The sequence below is a fragment of the Seriola lalandi genome, unplaced genomic scaffold, assembly GCF_002814215.2.
Source record: "Seriola lalandi dorsalis isolate HSWRI2012SDOR001 ecotype SW California unplaced genomic scaffold, Sedor1 jcf7180002054524, whole genome shotgun sequence".
Taxonomy (NCBI): Eukaryota; Metazoa; Chordata; class Actinopteri; order Carangiformes; family Carangidae; genus Seriola; species Seriola lalandi.
Genome location: NW_019525077.1, coordinates 2,895,840 through 2,914,532, shown reverse-complemented (window position 1 = coordinate 2,914,532; position 18,693 = coordinate 2,895,840). Strand labels below are relative to the sequence as shown.

Below are 18,693 nucleotides of genomic sequence, written 5' to 3'. Positions count from 1 at the left end.
AGAAAAACCAAACAGCGACTTGCCATACAACACAGGGACACTGCTGTTTGTATGTCAATAATGGATACGAGCTAACTGTCTAGCGGGAATGCGCTCATAACTGCCGAGGAAGCGCGGCTACATTGTTTAATATATCACCGAGTGTCACTCTATATATTAGGTCCAACATTTAATTCCTGTTTTGTGACTCTCGGATCTACCGGGTAAGTAGATGGTCTGGCTGCCGACATTAGCGAGCGGCAGCTGTGGATAAGCTACGTAGCTAGCTTAACGATCGGGGGCGTACAGTGGCAACGCTGATTGCTTTTAGCATTGACTCAGATAGTTGGCCGAGCTGTGCTTAATTAATTACCCTACTTTGTCCGTCTGGTTTTGAGTCCTTTAAATAAATTATACTATAACATATATCTCTTACAAACTACCAGATAGGTCCAGGTGTGGCGGATAACAGCCAAGCTCCTTCCTGGCCTGAGTTTAGCTGATCGACCCTTTTGGCTAGCTGTTAAATGTTAGGTTAGAAAGAAGAGGCTCTGTCTGGCTACTGCCAAATGCGTTTAAGGAAGCTGTAACCTGTAATTTGATAGCAGAGGCCAGATTTTCCCATTTTATCCCGGTGCTTGTTTGTCATCTTGAACTGAGGTTGGCTCCCCCTGGGCCATCTTTTGCTGTAACGACAGGGATTCATCAGTTTACACGAATGTAAGCATCATTCACCAGTTTAATACAAGGCACCTCTTTCTCCTCAGCCATATCACGTCTGATTATACGTGTTGGCAATAACGTTATTTCTTGGTGGTGTTTTATGTATTTACAGCCACAGTTTTATGATTCTGTCTTGAAATCTATTTCTGTTTTAATCTTTGATAAACCTGCATGACGTAATTTACGAGGTGACCCACGGTCGACCAGTCTAAACAGTTCTTTACATCTGGTTCATTCCTGGATCGATTGTATGGAAGGGACCCAAGCATGGAAAGCCAGGGTTGGGCATATTAGTTACATGGACAGTATGCCTTGCCACCCCCAGGCAATATGATACTGTATCAGTGACGTAAAGTGTGTATGGTATGTGTGAATAGCATAGAGTTTCAGCACCTATAGGTCCGTGGAAATGTCTTGATAACGTGTGCTTTATAGCCCCCCTAAGGCATTTTAAGTAAGTCACCATTGTTAGGAACAAACTGAGATCTTCCTGTTGAGTATTTAGTAATACAGTGTCCAGTTGTCTGTCATGAATGTTCTTTAAAATAGTGGTCGTAATGTTTGTGGTCTAGTCCTAAAACAACACTGTGCACATAAAAACAAAGTTGCATTTGTGCAGTATCTATAGTGGAATTGCTAAACATACTTTGATGTCATATAACATTTTCTGTACTCAGTTTTCTGTGTTTTTGCGGACACCAAGGACATTAACTTGGTGCATTAGACTGATGCAAGCAGTATGCAAGTCTGGCAGTCAGCTTTGTACATGTCTATAATCAGCCTATAAAACCATAAATGCTTATGTACTTATTTAATGACCTTAGCCATAGCACACACACACACACACACACACACAGAAAAGACTTGTTTGAAACATGTCATTATAGAATTAATGGAAAGTGTGCTGACCCTAGCTGTGGTTTGTGCTTCTCCAGTCTGTAGACAGCTATGGGTGGACTGGGGAATGGGCGTCGTGGAGGAAGATCACCCCCTCTAATGATTGGCGCTCTAATCGCCTGTATCCTGGTTCTGGGCTTTAACTACTGGGTGTCCAGCTCACGCAACCTGGAGCTGCAGGTAAGTTAATCTTCTTGTGTTTGTGTGTATGTGTATATTTGGTTTGTATTATTTACTTGTGTTTTTAGGTGTTCATGGCTATAAAACCTTTTGCACCTTGTACAGATAAATGCCATGATACAGAGCAAACAATCAGCCAGCAACCTGTGGTTACAGTTGCTGCTGCAGATCTGCAACACGAGTGCATGATTCTTCTTTCTCATTGGCTGTCTTCCTCATTTGGTCTTGGGTTTTTTTTCTTCAGGGTTTCATGGTTTTTGCAGTGGGAGGGTCTTTTTGTATGTTATGCAATGCTCTTTAACAGCTTTCACAATAGCCATCAACATTAAGTTTGACCACATCCTTTAATGCAAGTCACTGTAAGCAACTAACCCAGTACCTTGTTTATTTGTATTGCAGAACAGGAATAGAGGCCCAAGCAAATATTTCTACTGTTTTGTCGAAACATTTGTGCAGTTGTTAGTGCTCTACTTTTGCTGTCTTGGGTATAAGTGACATGAAGAAGAAACTCCTAAAACACAACCATAGTGCTTTGTATTGGGTTTCTATCAATCTGTCATTACCCAGTGTTTTTTCAGTGTTCACTGCACAGCCAGACTGTTGTTATCATTACCAGTTTTCTCTTTAGTCTAAATATTATGAGTTTAGCACATATTAATTGCTTAAAAAACTAGTAAATAGCAACACTAATCCATTTGTCTTTCTGTGTGCTACAGACTAAGCTCTATGAGTTGGAGGGCCAAGTTCGACGTGGAGCAGCAGAGCGAGGAGCTGCAGAGATGAAGAAGAATGAGTTCCAAGAGGAGATCCAGAGACAGAAGGAGCAGATCAGCCACATAGAAAACCTCTACAAGAGACAGCTGGAAGGAGCCCAGGACACTTGCAGCCAAGAGAAGGTGCAAACAAACATCACTAGGAGTTATAATGGGATCAAAAAGCAACAGGGACAAATTGCACATTAAACTGTTGTCTATAAGCTACAGCCACAGAGTAGTTCATTTTGGAGCAGTGAAACCACCTTTTTGACTTGCTCACTGTTGTGGTTCACACTAAACTCACAAATCATGAAGTGAAAAATTGATTGTGAATATTGATAGTTGCTGTTTTTTTTTACTTCTAGGGCACACTGCAACAGAATATTTCCTCCTCTACCAAAACCATACAGGAACTCAAAGGTAACTGTTAATATGTAACTTCTTTATCTCAAAAACAATAGCTGACAGTCCTCTGAAAATAATGTGAAAAATAATGTAATTCAGCTCTTACATGGCTGTTAATGTCTTGTTTGTGTCTGCACTGTAGGGCAGTTGAATCAGCTGAATGATGACCTGGGGAAGCTGCAGAAGGAGCTACAGAGTTGCCAAGGCAACATCAACACTCTTAACAGCAAACTCACTTATGACATGTAAGAAAAAGATTATTTTCCATAATTGGATTTATACAAAGATGAATTGCTTCATCTTTGTTTATGGTATATGCAGCCCTCTTGATATTAATAATAGACAATAACCACAATTCAAATTCATTAACTCAGCTTCAGATATATCACATGAACATGAAGTGCTGTTAGGGAGTGAATATATTTCTGTCATTCCTGGTTAACACGTATGTGTGTGTGTGTGTGTGTCTGTGTGTTTTTGTGCACATGTGCAGGACCCATTGTCAATCCCAGGTTCTGTCCCAGAAGGAATTGTGTGATGAGAGAGTGGCGGCTGTTAAACTTGAAGCTCAGAAAAAAATGGAGAAGCTCATTGTCCCTGCAGCAGGCATCACAACACAGGTGAGTTGTTTGATAATGAACCATGGGACATCCAGACCCTCTCCACAGGACTGGGAATGGGGCAGACGGCTGGGGCCGTTCAAGCCATTTTGTAAATTGATAAGTATTGGCTATATAAGGCCTGATCTATTTCTTATGCTTGGTTCATTGTAACCCATTACATTCTGGTCAAACCAGTTGTCATAAATACTCTATTCTGGTAATACTCTGGAAGTGTTTCTCAACACATACATTTGCATTTGTTTGTTATACAGCAAAACAGCAACTCATCTAGCTTGGTAATGTTCTAACCCATCCACCTGACACCCACAATTATCCCTTTTTCTTAGTCTGTTCAAGATCATTCTCCGTAGTCTTTTTGCATGCAAGTGTGGAAATGGAGTTGATGACACCTATTTATGCAGCAAAAACAAAAGGACAGGACTGGTCCATTTATTGTGTAGGGCCAAGGCCTCAGATTTTTTGGTGACCAAGTGTACAATCTTTTGGTAGTGTAAAAGAATGTGGTATATAATGATGTTCACTCAACAGGAAAATGCAGTGGATGGAGCAGTAAACGAGGACAGACCAGTTATGACCGAAGCTGATAAGATACCAACTGTTGTAAACCACACTCCAAGCCTTTCTCAGCCCAAAGGAAATGAACCTGAACTACTGACCAATGAAATCATTGTAGACAAAGGTAAAAGAAAAACATGAATGACTCAGGAGGTGGTGAATCAGTATACTAAACAATGTATATGTATCTATGTTTATGCACATACTGAACATCAGATGCATTTTGTGTGTGTTTATATCTCTACATATCTAAGGACACTTGCAGTAAGTGTACACCCTCACGTTGCGCTTACTTTCTGCCTTGTTATATCCCATTTCCCGATGCCCCAGTGGACCTGCCTTCAGTGAAGGATCTATCCAAGGTAGAGTTCAAGTTTGTTCCCTCTGCTGCTGCAGTCAAGCAGGACATTTTGCTACCACAAGGGGGAGCTGACAAAACACAGGAGGTTGAGCCAGAGACCAACAAACTCTTGAAGAATAATTTGACTGAGGATAAAGCGATGGAAGTGATGGATGCTCATGAAGAGGGAGCTCAGACACAAGGTAAAGAACTCAGAGAATCAAACACCTTGAACATGCAAGTACTTGTGTTTTCAAAGTGGACAGAGTGGTTGGCAGTATGCTGAAATTACAATTGCCTGGTGTCTGGCCAATATATTTTATATTTTGAATGTACACATGACACATGAACCTTTTTAAAAGCACAATTTTCACACTTGACTTCAAATGTTTCTCATTGAACCGCTTTTTAACTGGCATTTAGAACATGCAAAGTTGGTATGCACGATTAATTGATGAGTATTTGCTATTCTCATTATTGCATTGTTAATCAGGGTTAACAGTCAAAACCACAAATTATATCTCTTGTTATGGACACATAATTCCACTCTTACAAAGAGTAGTGGTTTAAATTCCCCATCACTGCAGTGACATAGTATTCAGCCCAAGTTGCAATATATAAGTAAAGTGACGAATTTGACTACACACCAACTGTTACTCACCACACTGTAGTTGTAATTGCCATAATTTCCATAATGCATTGACTTCTTCCCATCAGCTGATTCCATGCAAACAGAATAACGTACTGGGAAGTTATCTTCCAATATATTACTGGAGTTACTGAACATGTTACATGACACTGGAAAAAGAGAAGAATAATATCCTTTATCTTATGCTTTTGTTATATATGTACTGTGTGTGTGTATGTGTGTGTGTGTGTGTGTGTGTGTGTGTGTGTGTATACACACATTGTTACATGTGTGTGTGTGCATGTGTGTTCACCTGCTTGAAGTGTGTGACACAGTGGAGTCAGCATGGCAATTCATTGTCCACTTCACCTCATTGAGTAGCACCAGTGATAGACAGTTATCTTTGACCCTTTAGACAGTTTCAGTGAAGAGGTTGTGAAATTGTTCATAAGATTAAACTGCGATTTGTTTGCGTCTCCAGAGGCGGACCCTGGGATGGAAGGCATGCTAATCGGCCAGGGGAAGACAGATGAGACTGTTGTTGGTCAGAAACTGGATGAGCCAGAACAGTATGACGCAATGGGTGGAGTTGATTTGGAGAAACAACAGCAGAGTAACCGGCCTGAAAATATAGGTATGTGTGCTTATATAGATTGAAACTGAAGTGGGAGAGAGAGTGCATTTCAGCCTCCACTTTGGGGTTTATCAAAGTGCACTTGACCATTTGAAGGCCAGAGATGAAGTTTGACTGAGGGATAGATACTCGTATAAAGAAATAAATGTACTGTGTACCATGTTATTGTACTATTTGATAGACATGGCGGAGGAGCTGGCTGACTATAACGGGGATGATGAGAATGAAGGAGAGTTCGAAGCAGACAAACAAGCTGAACTTGCTCAAAACTAAGGTATACACTGAAACACACACCGATATCTTCCTCTCTGACATTTACTTGCTTTTTTGTTCTTTGGGTTTTTATGGTATGATGAGATTGACGCAGCATGTCATCCTATCTTATTCTATCAGTCATTTCTGAGTATCTTTGCTGTGTTTTTAAACAAGTTCTACAAGGTTTAAAACCCAACTGTGCACTAAGAGCAATGGGATTTTTCTGTTAAACAAGCATAGGGTCATCTAGCTGCAGCTAAACTGGCTGTGCAGTATGAAGAAGGTCAGCCCCATTCATGGCAACACTAAATAATAATGCCGTTCATTGTTTTTATTTTCCTAGGAAAATGGCAGTAAAGGAAATTATCAGTGGTTCCAGATTTCTGATGTTCCAGTTCAGCTGACTATATCACGAATTGCTAAGAAAATACTACTGGAACTAGAATGTATTTTCATAATTCATTGTGTATTAACATTTTTATTATCCCAGATGTTATTTTTTTGTAAGTTGTAGTTTTTTTTTAATATGCTTCCATGAAGAAACAATTGAAAAAGCGTTTTCGAATGAACATCCTTATGTCTGCTACAGCTGTTACTGTTGGACAATCATAATGTTTTGTCTTATTCACACAATTTATTTCTCTTGCAGGGATGAAGTTGGAGAAGAATCCTGGACAGGACATCAGGAAGCAAAACCTGTTTTAAACCTAAGCACAGCGGCACAGTACAGGTTAATGCAGCCCTTCAAACACAGGTCAACACAAAACAAATCCAGAAGGAAATTACAATATGAAAGACTTGACATTTTCATGAGGATTTATTTCCTGGTCTTTTTATGTGTCATATTAATTACATTTTGTACATTTGATTATATTACTTTTTGTCAGATATTTCCTCCGTTGGGATCATCAAGTTTTCTCTTATTGTAGTAAGAATATTTGCAACTACATATCCAATTCACAACTGAGTGCAATATGCAAACGATAGCCAAGCATACACATGTTTTCCATTCACATGCATTTCACTGTATATATAAAACCCTTAATATGTTGGTGACTGTGCTCACATTCTTTGCAGTAAGTTTAGATGATATGAAAGTACTTACTACTAAGCTTTTTTATATCACATGCTATGTAGTACTCATGGAATGGCGAACACAGCTTAAGACATCTCAAGATTTGACACCATTTGGCTTGAAAAATTTAACATGCCTGGAAAATCAGTAGATTTTTATAATGGGATTAGATTTTCTTTTTATGTCCGCTGTTTAGTGACTGTAACTGGATGATAATGTGCAGACCGTTGCAGGGTTAAGAGGTGTCGAATACTGTAGTAAATGTAAATAATCTGAGTGATCCCAGTGACAGAACGCCTTCATCAGAGGGCTATGTAGGGCAGGCCTCTTCACTCTGAGGCTCAACAACATCTTAATGCCTTAAGATACTTTTGCACAACGTCCAATAGAGAGACTTAAGAACACTACATGCTACAAAATGTCCATAAAAGCAGCAAATGAAGGAAACGGGGTGATATTCTTGTTAGATTGTTGTTATTTTGATATAAACCCAGTCAAATGGAAAAACAAAAACAGCAGCTTTTTTTGATTCTCATGTAGCCAAAGACACTGTAGGCTGGCATGCCACATAACAAATGGGCAAATTCACCTCATGGATTACATGCTGCTGTAACTTTGTAAAGCGTTAAACATAATATATTATGATTGCTGTAAATGGACATTTTTGATCACTCGTTTCTAAAGCGTCACTTTGTTGATTTGCTTGGGCGTTTTTATTAGCAGCAAGGCTTCAATTCTCAGCTCTACTTCAGATCAAATGTCATAAGGTTAAATGTGTGCTGTTTTCTACACGTAAAATAGGTAAGACAGGACAACAGGATTATCTTACAGTGAAAGGAATAGGCTGGAACATCTGGATATTTGTAGATTAACAATCTTACTTTATTGTGATGCATGCCTTATTAATTCTGTGTGTACCAGTTTTCCTCTAAGGTCAGGTGCTTCTGACTGTGGACCTGCTCAGATGTTTGTGATTTTTTCTTTGTGGATATTGTCTCTGGTCTGCTGAATTGGATGGACTGTATAGTTTGAGAATGTGGAGAGATTTCTGAGAATTGCTGTAATTTCATGAAGGACATTTCCTTGAAGTAGGACCATTGTGTTGTCCTTTAAGGTTCCTGCAATCCAGTAGATGTGAACTATTCAGTAGCTCTACTAAAATGTATTTGTCTACTCAACTTAAAACTGTACTAGACTGGAAATTGTGTGAGTGAGCACAAACATGGACTAATTTTAGGCATCAAAAATAACAAAGAGTTAGTTAAATTTGTGGCGGGATATTTTTTTGCCTTGTGTTTTATACAGGTCAGATGATTTCTTTTTATTTTCAGGTATTCTGCTTCATGTAGGAACGTGACTACAGACCCACAATTACTCACCACACTGGCTGTAATTGCAGTAAATTTCCATAAAGTACTGACTTATCAACAGATAATGTACTGGTGCAGGTATTTGCCTATCTGAAATCTTTGTGGGTTTAAACACAGATCTTTTTTTTTTTTTTTAAAGTGTGTTAAACTGTATATACAGTTCAGCTATTGTGCACGAGAAGTGTGCACGAGAACTGAAATTTAATCACTGAAAACTGCCCTATCCATTTCATTTCCAAAGTTTCAAGCTAAGCAAGCTCAAGCAAACCTGCTTTCATGTCTGTCATTACATCTGGCTTGTGGTTCAGTCCCACAGAAACTACAAGTCAAGATCCTGAGGTTTTTCCCAACATAATTTTGTTAACTTATTTTTTAATTTATGTTATTATCGTTATTATTTTTTAAATCTGGGCCTGCTCATCATGTCTCAAAGGAACCAGGAAACATACAAATAACGAACAGGAGTGCTGATGAAAGATTAATGGTGTAGTCACAAGAGCAACAAAGTTTGATAACAACTAAATGACAGTTACAGAACAGGGAAGCCCTTTGTGTATTGGCAAGATTAACTTTCAATGCAACATCAAGCCAGACAGCTAGAAGGTGTTCAAACCTATTCACCTTCAGCACTCGTGTTTAAAGTGAAGAACATGAACCCTTTTGTCTGCCTTTTGGTTGATGTTGCAGGGGAGGTTCCTGAGATATTTTTTATTATGTCGTGTTGTTTCCAGAGTTGCTGTTTTTCATTGTCTGACGCTGCAAAGCTTGGACAGCCACCGCTTTGTTTCGTCAGAAAGCTTTGTCTGCCGAATTGTGTAAAACTCGGAATTTCTGAACTAGAAGTCTGTGTACCTGGAGAGAAAATGTTGTATGATTTTTATAAATTTGATTAACGTTTTTGGTTAATTTGTTGGAATTATTTTTTATTTTATTCTGTACTGCTGAACAAATTTATCAAAGATCTAAATAATCATAGGATTTATTGATGATAGAGAATAAAAAATGTTTTTATTATCACTATCAAGATTTGTTTCATTTATTGTTTGGTGTGACAATTAACTAATATATAAATAGAATATTTTCAGAAAATATTTTCATCTCGTCAGGAGGGTTAGGGTTAATTTTATGTAACACATTAATTAGACAACATATTAACATGCTGCTGTAAGTTTTAATGTAAAAAATAACATTACATAACCTAAGATATAAATCACAATTTACATGAACATGAACTGTATTTGTCAATGTCCTACTACTGACATGACATAGTTCTGAGACTTCAGCTGTGCTGTAAATGAGTCAAACAAAGTGAAGAGCTTGAAGAGGTGAGGTGAGATATGTAGCAAATACAGAGCTTTAAAGGGCTGTTCTTGAGTGTGAAAATATAATACAAATATGCCGAAAAATCATTTTAAATGATTCATCTGCATATGGCCAAAAAACTTGTTTCAACAGAACGCGACAGGTGTACTCACCTGGCTCTTCCTGTTCAAAGGATCATATGTTGTGTTGGTGGCAAAATGCTGCTGAGGGTTTTTTTAAATTTTTTAAATTTTAATTTTTTTACTACACTCCTTTCCGCTGTCCCAGTCTTCTCTTTGTCCCACCCTAACCGTTCATTCCATTGCCATAATAGGTATATGAAATGAAATGATGATGGAGCTGGGGGGAGTGTACCGACTGCCACCTAACAGCTTTCTGACACGTTAATGTTGCCAACAAAGGTGGCCAATAAAAAAGAAAAGTTGAATCTGATAATCACTATATAAACATGGAAGCACCAGCCAGAGAGCCACCTGAAGGGATCCACATCCAAAGGGACCATGATGAAGCTTGCCTTTGTCCTTGTTTTGCTTCTTGCTGGTGAGTTTTTTTTCTCTCTCTCTCCTTGAATTTCAATACATTGAAATTTTTAGCTGGAGTATATTATTTTCTCCTGCATGTACAATACTTAACAAGAAAAAGTTGGATTAGGGGAATGAAAAAATAAAAGCTACAGAGGATCTAAATGTAAACTAGAGTGACTTTTTCACATTTTGAACCCATTCAGGCTTAAGTGATTTCTAAGCCTGAACCTGACTGGTGTGCTTTCTTTTCACATGGTATGTGCTCCACTTCCATCAGGTGCTGCATCAGGGGCCATTGAAAAGAGGATTGTTGGGAGTCAAGACTGTGAAACGGACAGACAGTACCATGTCGAGATAGAGTCTGTCCAGGGGGGGAAGTCCTGTGGAGGCTCTCTGCTCAACACCCGCTGGGTCATCACTGCTTCTCACTGTGCAGGACAGTAAGAAACAATCCATCTTCTCTTGTGGCGCAGTTTTCATGTGTTGTCTGCGTGAGGGGAAATTAGACTCAAACTTTCTAAACTGCTGCCAAAATGTAGTTAAAGATGAAAGTTAGATTTAGGCAATAAACTACAAGTAAAGTGACAGAAGCACTGCATGTGGAGGAATACATACCATTAAAAGGAAAATGATAAAGATGGAAAAGAGACAGCATTTTGAAATGATTTGGATTATTTTTTGACTTGCATCAATCTTCTGAAAGTTTTCCTCTTCTTTTTTTTTTTTTTTGCAGGGAGGTGAAACTGAAGCTTGGCTTAAACCAGAAGCTTTCATTTTTTAAAAAGTTAAAAGTAAAAACAAAGTCTTTTTTTAAAGGAGCATCCAAAAAATTCGAACAAAGCATTAAGACTGAGCAACAGTTCCCCTACAAAGACGAGGAGGGGCGTGCCCATGACATCATGCTCATAAGACTGAATGAGGATATGTCTGCTGGCGTTCCCACCATCGCTCTTCCCTCTGTTGAGTGTTCCCAACCAGAGCCAGGACAGCAGGTTAAAGTTGGAGGGTGGGGAGCCAAGAAGACTAACTTGAAAAGTGAGCAACACCAGGATACTTAATTCAGTTTTTTGATATAAAAGTCACTTTTCTGATGCTTTGTTTTAAATTCTCAGAGGCAAAGAATTTGAGGTGTGCCACCACAGAAATCAGCACATGTGGTGAGAATGATAAACCCGATGATAAATACTTCAGTGACGAATCTACCACCATGTGTGCCTTCAAAGCTGGTGTGGATGCCTGCTATGTAAGGAAACAGTTTTATTCGATACATTTCTTTAATTTTCGAACTACTTTTCCATGTAATGACATATGATCTCTCTCTCCCAGGGTGATGGAGGTTCAGCTGTGGAGTACAACGATGCCTTACATGGGATTATTGTAAGCGACCCTGTTGATAAGTGTGCAAACACCATTGTAATGCTCAATATCTGTCACTACAGAAAATGGATTGATGAAACCATGAAGAACAATTAGAGTAAAACTTACAGTTTTATACAGAGAGAATTGCAAGTATACTTAAAATATCTCATATATTTTCATTTACAATCATAATCACCTGCCAAATTAGCTACATTTTATGTTAGTGGATAAAACTGGAAAGATCAGGAGTCAGTATGGTTTGACTGTACACAGTTTGCTATGTTACCTTGTGTTTAATTTTTGAACAGAGGCAAACACATTAATTTAAGTTGCATTAAAACCACCAGAGCTCTCGTTATAAAATTATGACTGTAGGCTTCATTTAAATTCATGTTTTCTTTCTGAGTTCCTTCTGTAAAACCACATGTTTTCCATGAATTAAAAAATGTGATCTCTCAGAGTCCGTGTGTTGTCTCCTATGTCTTTTAAGTATACTTGAATGTCATGTGCCTTGTTTGCACAAGGGTTCAGCCACATTCAAATTCTGGTCACACTTTAACTTTATGAAGCACATGGTATCATGCTGACCTACTGTATGTCACGTCACTGAGGAACAACGCTATAGTTACAAGCATTATTTATTACAGGTTAACCTTTCTTTAACCAGGTGTGTCCACTGAGATCTCTTTCTCGAAGGAGCCCTGGCCAAGACAGTAGCAATACGGTGTTCCACACAACATACAGCAACTATACCAAATAACATACAATGACAAGCCTAATAAAAACAGACACTGGAGGATATATCTATCCTTCACCATATCTTTAAAAGCCCTCATCGGGATCAGCTCATCTAGCTGTAGATCAGCCTGCAAAAGGTTCCAGGCTGCAGAGAACATAAAAGCCTTTTTACAAAGTTCAGTGTGAACCTAAGGGACAGTTAGTGAAAGAGTGTCATTAGAGTGCTAACTTTTTTACTGGTTTTGAGTGAGATATACCCAGAAGGGGAGCAAATCAAGCATGGGTTTATAAATAAATATGTATCAATGAGTGAGTCTGTGCAGGGTCAGAGAAGGCCACTGAACTCTGACATATAGGGCGCAATGGTGAGTGAGAGCTTTACAGCCTGTGAGGAACAGCACTGTGGTACACAGTGTCCAGCCAATGCGAGCGCTGGGCAAAGGCGTACAAATTCAGCAGATCACCTTAGTCAATCAGGTGAAGGAACAAGTGCGACACGGAAAAAACTCAAATTAAAGACAAGCTTAAGCTTCTGTTTCAAATGGTTTAAGAGGTTGGAGCCTACTGCTGCTGTCACAGTTAACTGCGACAGCATTTGACGTACAGGGCGGTCAGTAATACAACACCCTTTTACTACTGTAGCTCAATATTTAGGGCCAAAAACTCCAATCCTTACATATAGATTTCGAAATCACAACATTGACAAGAAATTTGCTTTATAAAAATAGCTACAACCACATGCACTCTCTTAGCTGATCAGCCATAGAGATGACTTAGTGAGCCACGTTTGCCTAATTGGTTAATTTAGACCACATCTATAATTCAGTTTTAGGAAGTAGGACGTATGTTCAGATGAATAATAACAACACAACACCTGCACTTACAGTCAGCTGGGCCGGGATTCAGGACATATTACAGGAGATTAACAATAAAAGAAAGACAGATCTCTGTTTTGTAACACTATAGGGCGACTCATTGGTAGAATGTATCATGCTGACAAAGTCAGGAAACAAGATACGGCTCTCAGAGCAGAGAGGCACAGAGGACCAAGCAACTCTACAGAATTGAAAGAGTTCATGTGAAAAAGTCTCAGCCATGCAAAGTGCTTACGTGCTCCTGACACTAGACGGGCAGACGAGGGTGCTCCTCAAATGGCCGGTTAATCCACAGCTCCCAGATCTAGAGCGCAATAAACAACTCAAACGGGGATTTCATTGACAGTAATGCAATTCAGTTTATGAGGCAGTAATAGTGTGTGAGGTGTTTCAGTAAATGTAACTCAATTTGTGAAATAGTTCAGTTTATGGAGAAGCCAAGCTTGTAAATGTGCCTGAGTGTGCATGTGTAAGCAGAGGAGGGAGGTGGAAAGGCGCCTGAGCCTCATGGACAGAATACAGCAGATCACTTTCTTCATGTATGGTGATCTATCACTGCTACTGACAGCTCAAGACCTCCACTCACAAGGTCACTCAGTTTCCTATTAGTCAAAATACAATAAGAGGACAGGGCTTCAGACATCAAGTCTGATTACATGTACTTTTATGAGCATTTTGGGAAACTAACTGAATTGCAAATGGAATTTTTTCATCATCTGTCTACCTGTTTATACTTACTTACAAATCTAGAGATATTAAGATTTTCAACTTTATTTAGGATGTTTTAAATGGATTTTATTGTCTAAACAAAGCAACGAAAACATGTAAAATTCTTTTCCACTAAGGAATTAAAGGATAGATTAATACCACAGTAAACACGTGATTTATTATGTTCTTGAGTTGTGTGAAGGCTGTAGATTATCAGTCCTGTGGGGTCAGTGTTAGTTTGAAGAGGCCTGGAAAGTATCTCTTCTACTGCTGTTAGTAGTGAAATATGGATTTCTGAAATCTCCCAATTTCGGAAAATCAAATTGCCCTTTTCATAGGCCACAGGTGCTTGCAACTTCACTTTACACTTACAAGATCATGAACATCATCAATAATCCTTTTTCTACAAATTGTCCTGTCTATATTTCACAATGCAGACTGATGCCATCAGGTAGTAATGTGAGACTGGTGATGTACAAGGTGCAGCAAGGTACTATACTTTTTTTTCAGCCTCAACATTTTCATATGAATTCAGATAAGCACATGAACAAAGAAAGGTTTCATATGGTTTAATGATATGCACACACTTTCATTACAGCAATCTTTTCAAGCCTTAACAAGACTGTTCTGGAGGCGGCTTACAAAAATTTTCATTGGCCAGTTTTTTGCGCAAAAGCACCTCGACTTGTTTCTGACTTGCGCACACACACACACACACACACACAAACAAGACTTTCACAGATGCAGATGTGGATATCGTCACTCATTTAGGTCCAGTTGTGACTTCTCTCATTCAGGTGAAAAAATGGGGTGAATCAAACACTCCTTTATACAGCTTTACAGTTAGGTGTGTGCGCACACGCGCGCACACACACACACACACACACACACACACACACACACACACACACACACACACACACACAAACACGCACAAACGCCCACACACACACACACAGTTCTGACATGGACTGGATCAGGGCCATTGCACACTTGTTCAGGTACGGCTGATGCACAGAGACTGTCATCCTGTGATGCAGAGTCAGATGATCTTGACCACGGGGAAGTACTTGTGAGCGGAGAAGTCAAACTCTGGGAGCACCTAGGGATGCAGACATTTAAAACATTTTTTTTTTTACTGAAACAATGTCTTCACAGTAAACAACAGCTGTTACAAAACACACTACATTAAGGTAAGCCCATCACAATGCCTGGTGATTAAACACCACTGTATACACATCTCAGTTCTTTTAAAAACATAGATTTCACAGTTGTAATCTCTCTTTTTTCCCTTTGTGTGGCAGCGAAATGCAACTAATTTGTATCATTTGAGAATGTGTGTATTTTGTTACCTTAGTCTCCTTTTTGTGCCCTCCAGCCAGCAGCTTCATAACGACAATGTTGGGTTTGGCCACCTTCAGTATACGGTTCACCTGTTATCAATTTTTAATAGCTGGTTACTGACAATGGAAAAGGTAAGAACTAACATGCAAACAAACAATTTGTCTAGGTTGGTGCAATACAACAGAAAAATACTGTGACCCCATAAACCAGGAGTCCCTGACCTAATACTTAGTTCATGTGCAATATTGTTATTCCAACTAATTTACATCTCGGAGAAAATCTTTCCAGGAATAGATTTTGACGACAACTAAATTTGTACTGAAGTTTGAATTTGGGGACTCATAGTTTCTTAGCAAATAAAAATCAGACATAATAAAACACCAAACCGTTAGCTGTAAGAGCATGCATTTATTTTACAATAGTTTTATTTCCTGACCTCGGGATCTGGGCTGGGCACATTTTCTAGGATGAGCTTGGCCTGCTGAAAGTGTTTGCTGGCTGCCATGTAGAGGTCAGCAGAGCCAGGCGGAGGATTGTACTTCTTCAGATCAGACATCTCCTGCAGTGGGCAAGAGCAGGAGCAAAGTCAGGAAGAGCAAAGAAAAACAGACTGTGGAGGAGAGAGCACAAACAAGAATGATGGGATAAAAATAAGGGGCAGGGAAAACATGAATTACACACACACAGACAAACAGTACCTTAAACTGGATGTAGTGCACAGGTGGGGGGGTGACCACACTGTTGAAGGGGGCAAAGCGATGCTCGTAGCGAACCTGCTCGCTGTCCAGCTCAAACTGAGGCTTACGCACCTTTCCGTCCATATCCAAAGCTACCATGGTCTGAAGAGAGAGACAGAGGCAGAGAAAGGACGGGTTATACCTGACACCAAAAAAGGGGTGAAGAGAGGTTATAAATTTATGCCTTACCTTGTACATGCCAGCACACATGTTCTGGTATGCTTGACTCATGGTAATCTCCTTGCTGAGGGGGCGTACTGCAAAGTAATCCCAAACATAACATCAGTATCCTCTCTTACACCTACAGGAAGACATCACTTTGACAAAAAATGGGAGTATTTCTTAGCACATTTGGGTTATTGTCATACACACAGAATCCACTGCAGATTAATGCTGATGGAACCAAGTGTACCTTTCTTTTTCTTCTTGGTCTTTTTGCTGCTGCGTCCTTTCAGTTGCTCCTCCAGAATCCGCTCCTCTGCCATCTGAGAGGAGTCGGCTCTGCTCAGAGTGGACATCAGCCACGCATAAAGGAACTCTGACAGGTACCTGCAGCCAGAAACAAGCACATATTCATTCACAGATGAACTAAAGTGCACCTGAGATCTGATATTGTGTGCGTCAACTGCAGCAACAGTTACCAGCAACAAACAAATATGATCCCTTACCAGTAGATGTAGTAGTACTCATGCATGCTGTAAAGTTCCAGTTCAAAGCCACTCAGCAGGTACTGGATCATGATCCTCAGGTTATGGTAGAGGATCCAGGTACCAAGACAAGCTAGATGCTGTCGCTGAGGCTCAAGTTTCATCAGCAGGCTATGCAGCGCTGCATCTACTTTCTCTGCCTGCAGAGCATAAAGTCACAACTGTCCTCAGGATGGGTGCAATGGGTTCATTAATAAGTAAAACGTTTCTATCCAAATAGATCCTGAGCTTGAATGGCAACAATGCAAAAACAGTGTTATTGTGATTAAATACTGTAAGAAAAGAGAGGGTAACAACAGCTGCAGTTCACCTCATCCTGCAGTGTAGCAAACTCTTCAAGAATGTGACCCAGCTTGTCTCTCTGCCGAGCTCGGTTGTGCCCGTGTATTTGGATCAGACTGCAGAACGGCTACAGGGACACGCACACACACAGTTACAGAGTAACACCCAACATCCAAAGTATCAAAAACTCTGATTAAAGTAAAACTGAAAATTTCCTGCTGTCCTTTCATTTCAGTCAATATCATGGCACTCATCAAGCTCTATTATTAAAGCAATTTTACACCTCTCCTCCAAACTATCTGTTTTTATTAAACTATTGAAAAAACAGCCCATAAAGCGCACTGAGTAACTGAGGTATTAAAATGTATCAAACTGCAGCAGATGCACTTTTAACAGTAAAGGTGACGTACCCTGGAGCAATGTGTAACAAATGAGTCAATGTAGTCCTTGGCCTGGTGGTTATTAAACAGACAACACCTGGAGAGAGACAGGTGCAAACACACACAATAAGCTCAAGACGCAATCATCTCGCTCAAGATAAAAAACTAAAACAATGACCAAAATCAACCACTGACTTTAGCAACCTTAAATGATTGACATGGTGTTATCTTTTAACCAACGCCAGACTTACTTGTAGGAGAGGACAGGTGGGCTGACAAAGTATCTCAGAGCATCTTTAATCATGTCCTGCATCAGGTGGGTGCCAAACACTTTCTTATTATCTATCAGGAACGTCGTCTGAATTTACAAAAAAGAATCTGATTAGTTCTCAAATACTGGGTTTAATTGACATCCCATTGAATGATACCATCTGAAACACAATTTTCTACTAAATGGATTTATTAATTGTTGCAAAACAACAACATGTAACAGATTTCATGGGGTTACTCTGTAGGCATCACAGGGCAAAAATAGTGAATCCTTATATACATGGATGAGAACAGCAACTCACTTGAAGTAGAGATCTGGAGAGCACACAGGGAGACTGCTCACTGAACTCACAGAAGAAGTCCTGGTAAAGCCACAAACACAATATTCAAGTCAACAACAGTCTTCATCTTTTATATTTTATATATATATTCAAGGCTAGTAATATTTTTGTATGTGTATGTCTGTGTTTCTAATCAGCTATGCTTACCAGTATGCCATGTAGGTTGGTAGTGTTGATTACATCACAGACAGTCTTGATACGTTCTATAAGTTTGCTGAAGTAGGCCACCATGTCCTCCCTCTTAATGATCTTGGCGTAGCGAGGAAAGGTAGGTGGCAGCAGTCTCTGGTTGACCAGGGGCTCAAAGCCCATCATGATGGGGTGGTCTGCAACATACACAGAAAGAAACCAACAAAGGTTAACAAAGGTGAAGAAGCTGTCTCAACTACACGTAGTAAAATGGAGCAAGGTCAAAATTAATTTAAGTTTTGAGGAGGCAGAAGATAGAAGAGGCACATTTAGTGGGCACTGTAATGTAACTGTCTAGGTTGCCATGACGAGCTCTTAACTGGATGGCTGGAGAGCAAGAATGCGTATAATGTGTGTGCAATTTCATGTATGTGTGATACTGTTTCGGTTAGGTAGGTGTGTGTGTGCAATCCTTCAGAGCTATTGGTTTGTAAACTCATGCCACACCATAGCATATGCTTGACTTGATGGCTGAAAAGTGTGTGTGTGTGTGTGTG

At 39.6% G+C, this 18,693-nt stretch overlaps 3 protein-coding genes across 4 annotated transcripts in view; 2 read left to right on the top strand and 1 right to left on the bottom strand.

Moving 5' to 3' along the window:
- Window positions 1–12: 12 nt before the first annotated feature.
- Window positions 13–9,439, top strand: LOC111660954 (uncharacterized). Its single transcript, XM_023414402.2, has 11 exons — window positions 13–203; window positions 1,638–1,779; window positions 2,496–2,675; window positions 2,900–2,954; window positions 3,082–3,184; window positions 3,433–3,559; window positions 4,091–4,241; window positions 4,448–4,660; window positions 5,567–5,719; window positions 5,901–5,993; window positions 6,624–9,439. Exons 2-10 carry the CDS (start codon window positions 1,651–1,653, stop codon window positions 5,990–5,992), a joined length of 1,203 nt encoding a protein of 400 aa, XP_023270170.1. The 5' UTR covers window positions 13–203; window positions 1,638–1,650; the 3' UTR covers window position 5,993; window positions 6,624–9,439.
- A 763-nt stretch (window positions 9,440–10,202) lies between these two features.
- On the top strand, window positions 10,203–12,085 carry LOC111660881 (trypsin-1-like). The gene is made up of 5 exons (XM_023414306.2): window positions 10,203–10,282; window positions 10,544–10,706; window positions 11,000–11,301; window positions 11,379–11,509; window positions 11,593–12,085. Exons 1-5 carry the CDS (start codon window positions 10,243–10,245, stop codon window positions 11,737–11,739), a joined length of 783 nt encoding a protein of 260 aa, XP_023270074.1. The 5' UTR covers window positions 10,203–10,242; the 3' UTR covers window positions 11,740–12,085.
- A 2,414-nt stretch (window positions 12,086–14,499) lies between these two features.
- naa35 (N-alpha-acetyltransferase 35, NatC auxiliary subunit) overlaps window positions 14,500–18,693 on the bottom strand; it is an 8,451-nt gene continuing 4,257 nt past the window's right edge. For both annotated transcript variants that reach the window (XM_087176086.1, XM_023414439.2), the window contains 12 exons: window positions 18,155–18,333; window positions 17,969–18,028; window positions 17,648–17,754; window positions 17,427–17,493; window positions 17,045–17,143; window positions 16,696–16,874; window positions 16,440–16,576; window positions 16,217–16,284; window positions 15,989–16,129; window positions 15,727–15,849; window positions 15,299–15,379; window positions 14,500–15,048 (listed from right to left, as the gene is read on the bottom strand). In XM_087176086.1, coding sequence (XP_087032212.1) covers window positions 14,989–15,048; window positions 15,299–15,379; window positions 15,727–15,849; window positions 15,989–16,129; window positions 16,217–16,284; window positions 16,440–16,576; window positions 16,696–16,874; window positions 17,045–17,143; window positions 17,427–17,493; window positions 17,648–17,754; window positions 17,969–18,028; window positions 18,155–18,333 — 1,301 coding nt within the window. In that variant the 3' untranslated portion in view covers window positions 14,500–14,988. The remainder of the gene's footprint in view (window positions 15,049–15,298; window positions 15,380–15,726; window positions 15,850–15,988; window positions 16,130–16,216; window positions 16,285–16,439; window positions 16,577–16,695; window positions 16,875–17,044; window positions 17,144–17,426; window positions 17,494–17,647; window positions 17,755–17,968; window positions 18,029–18,154; window positions 18,334–18,693) is intronic.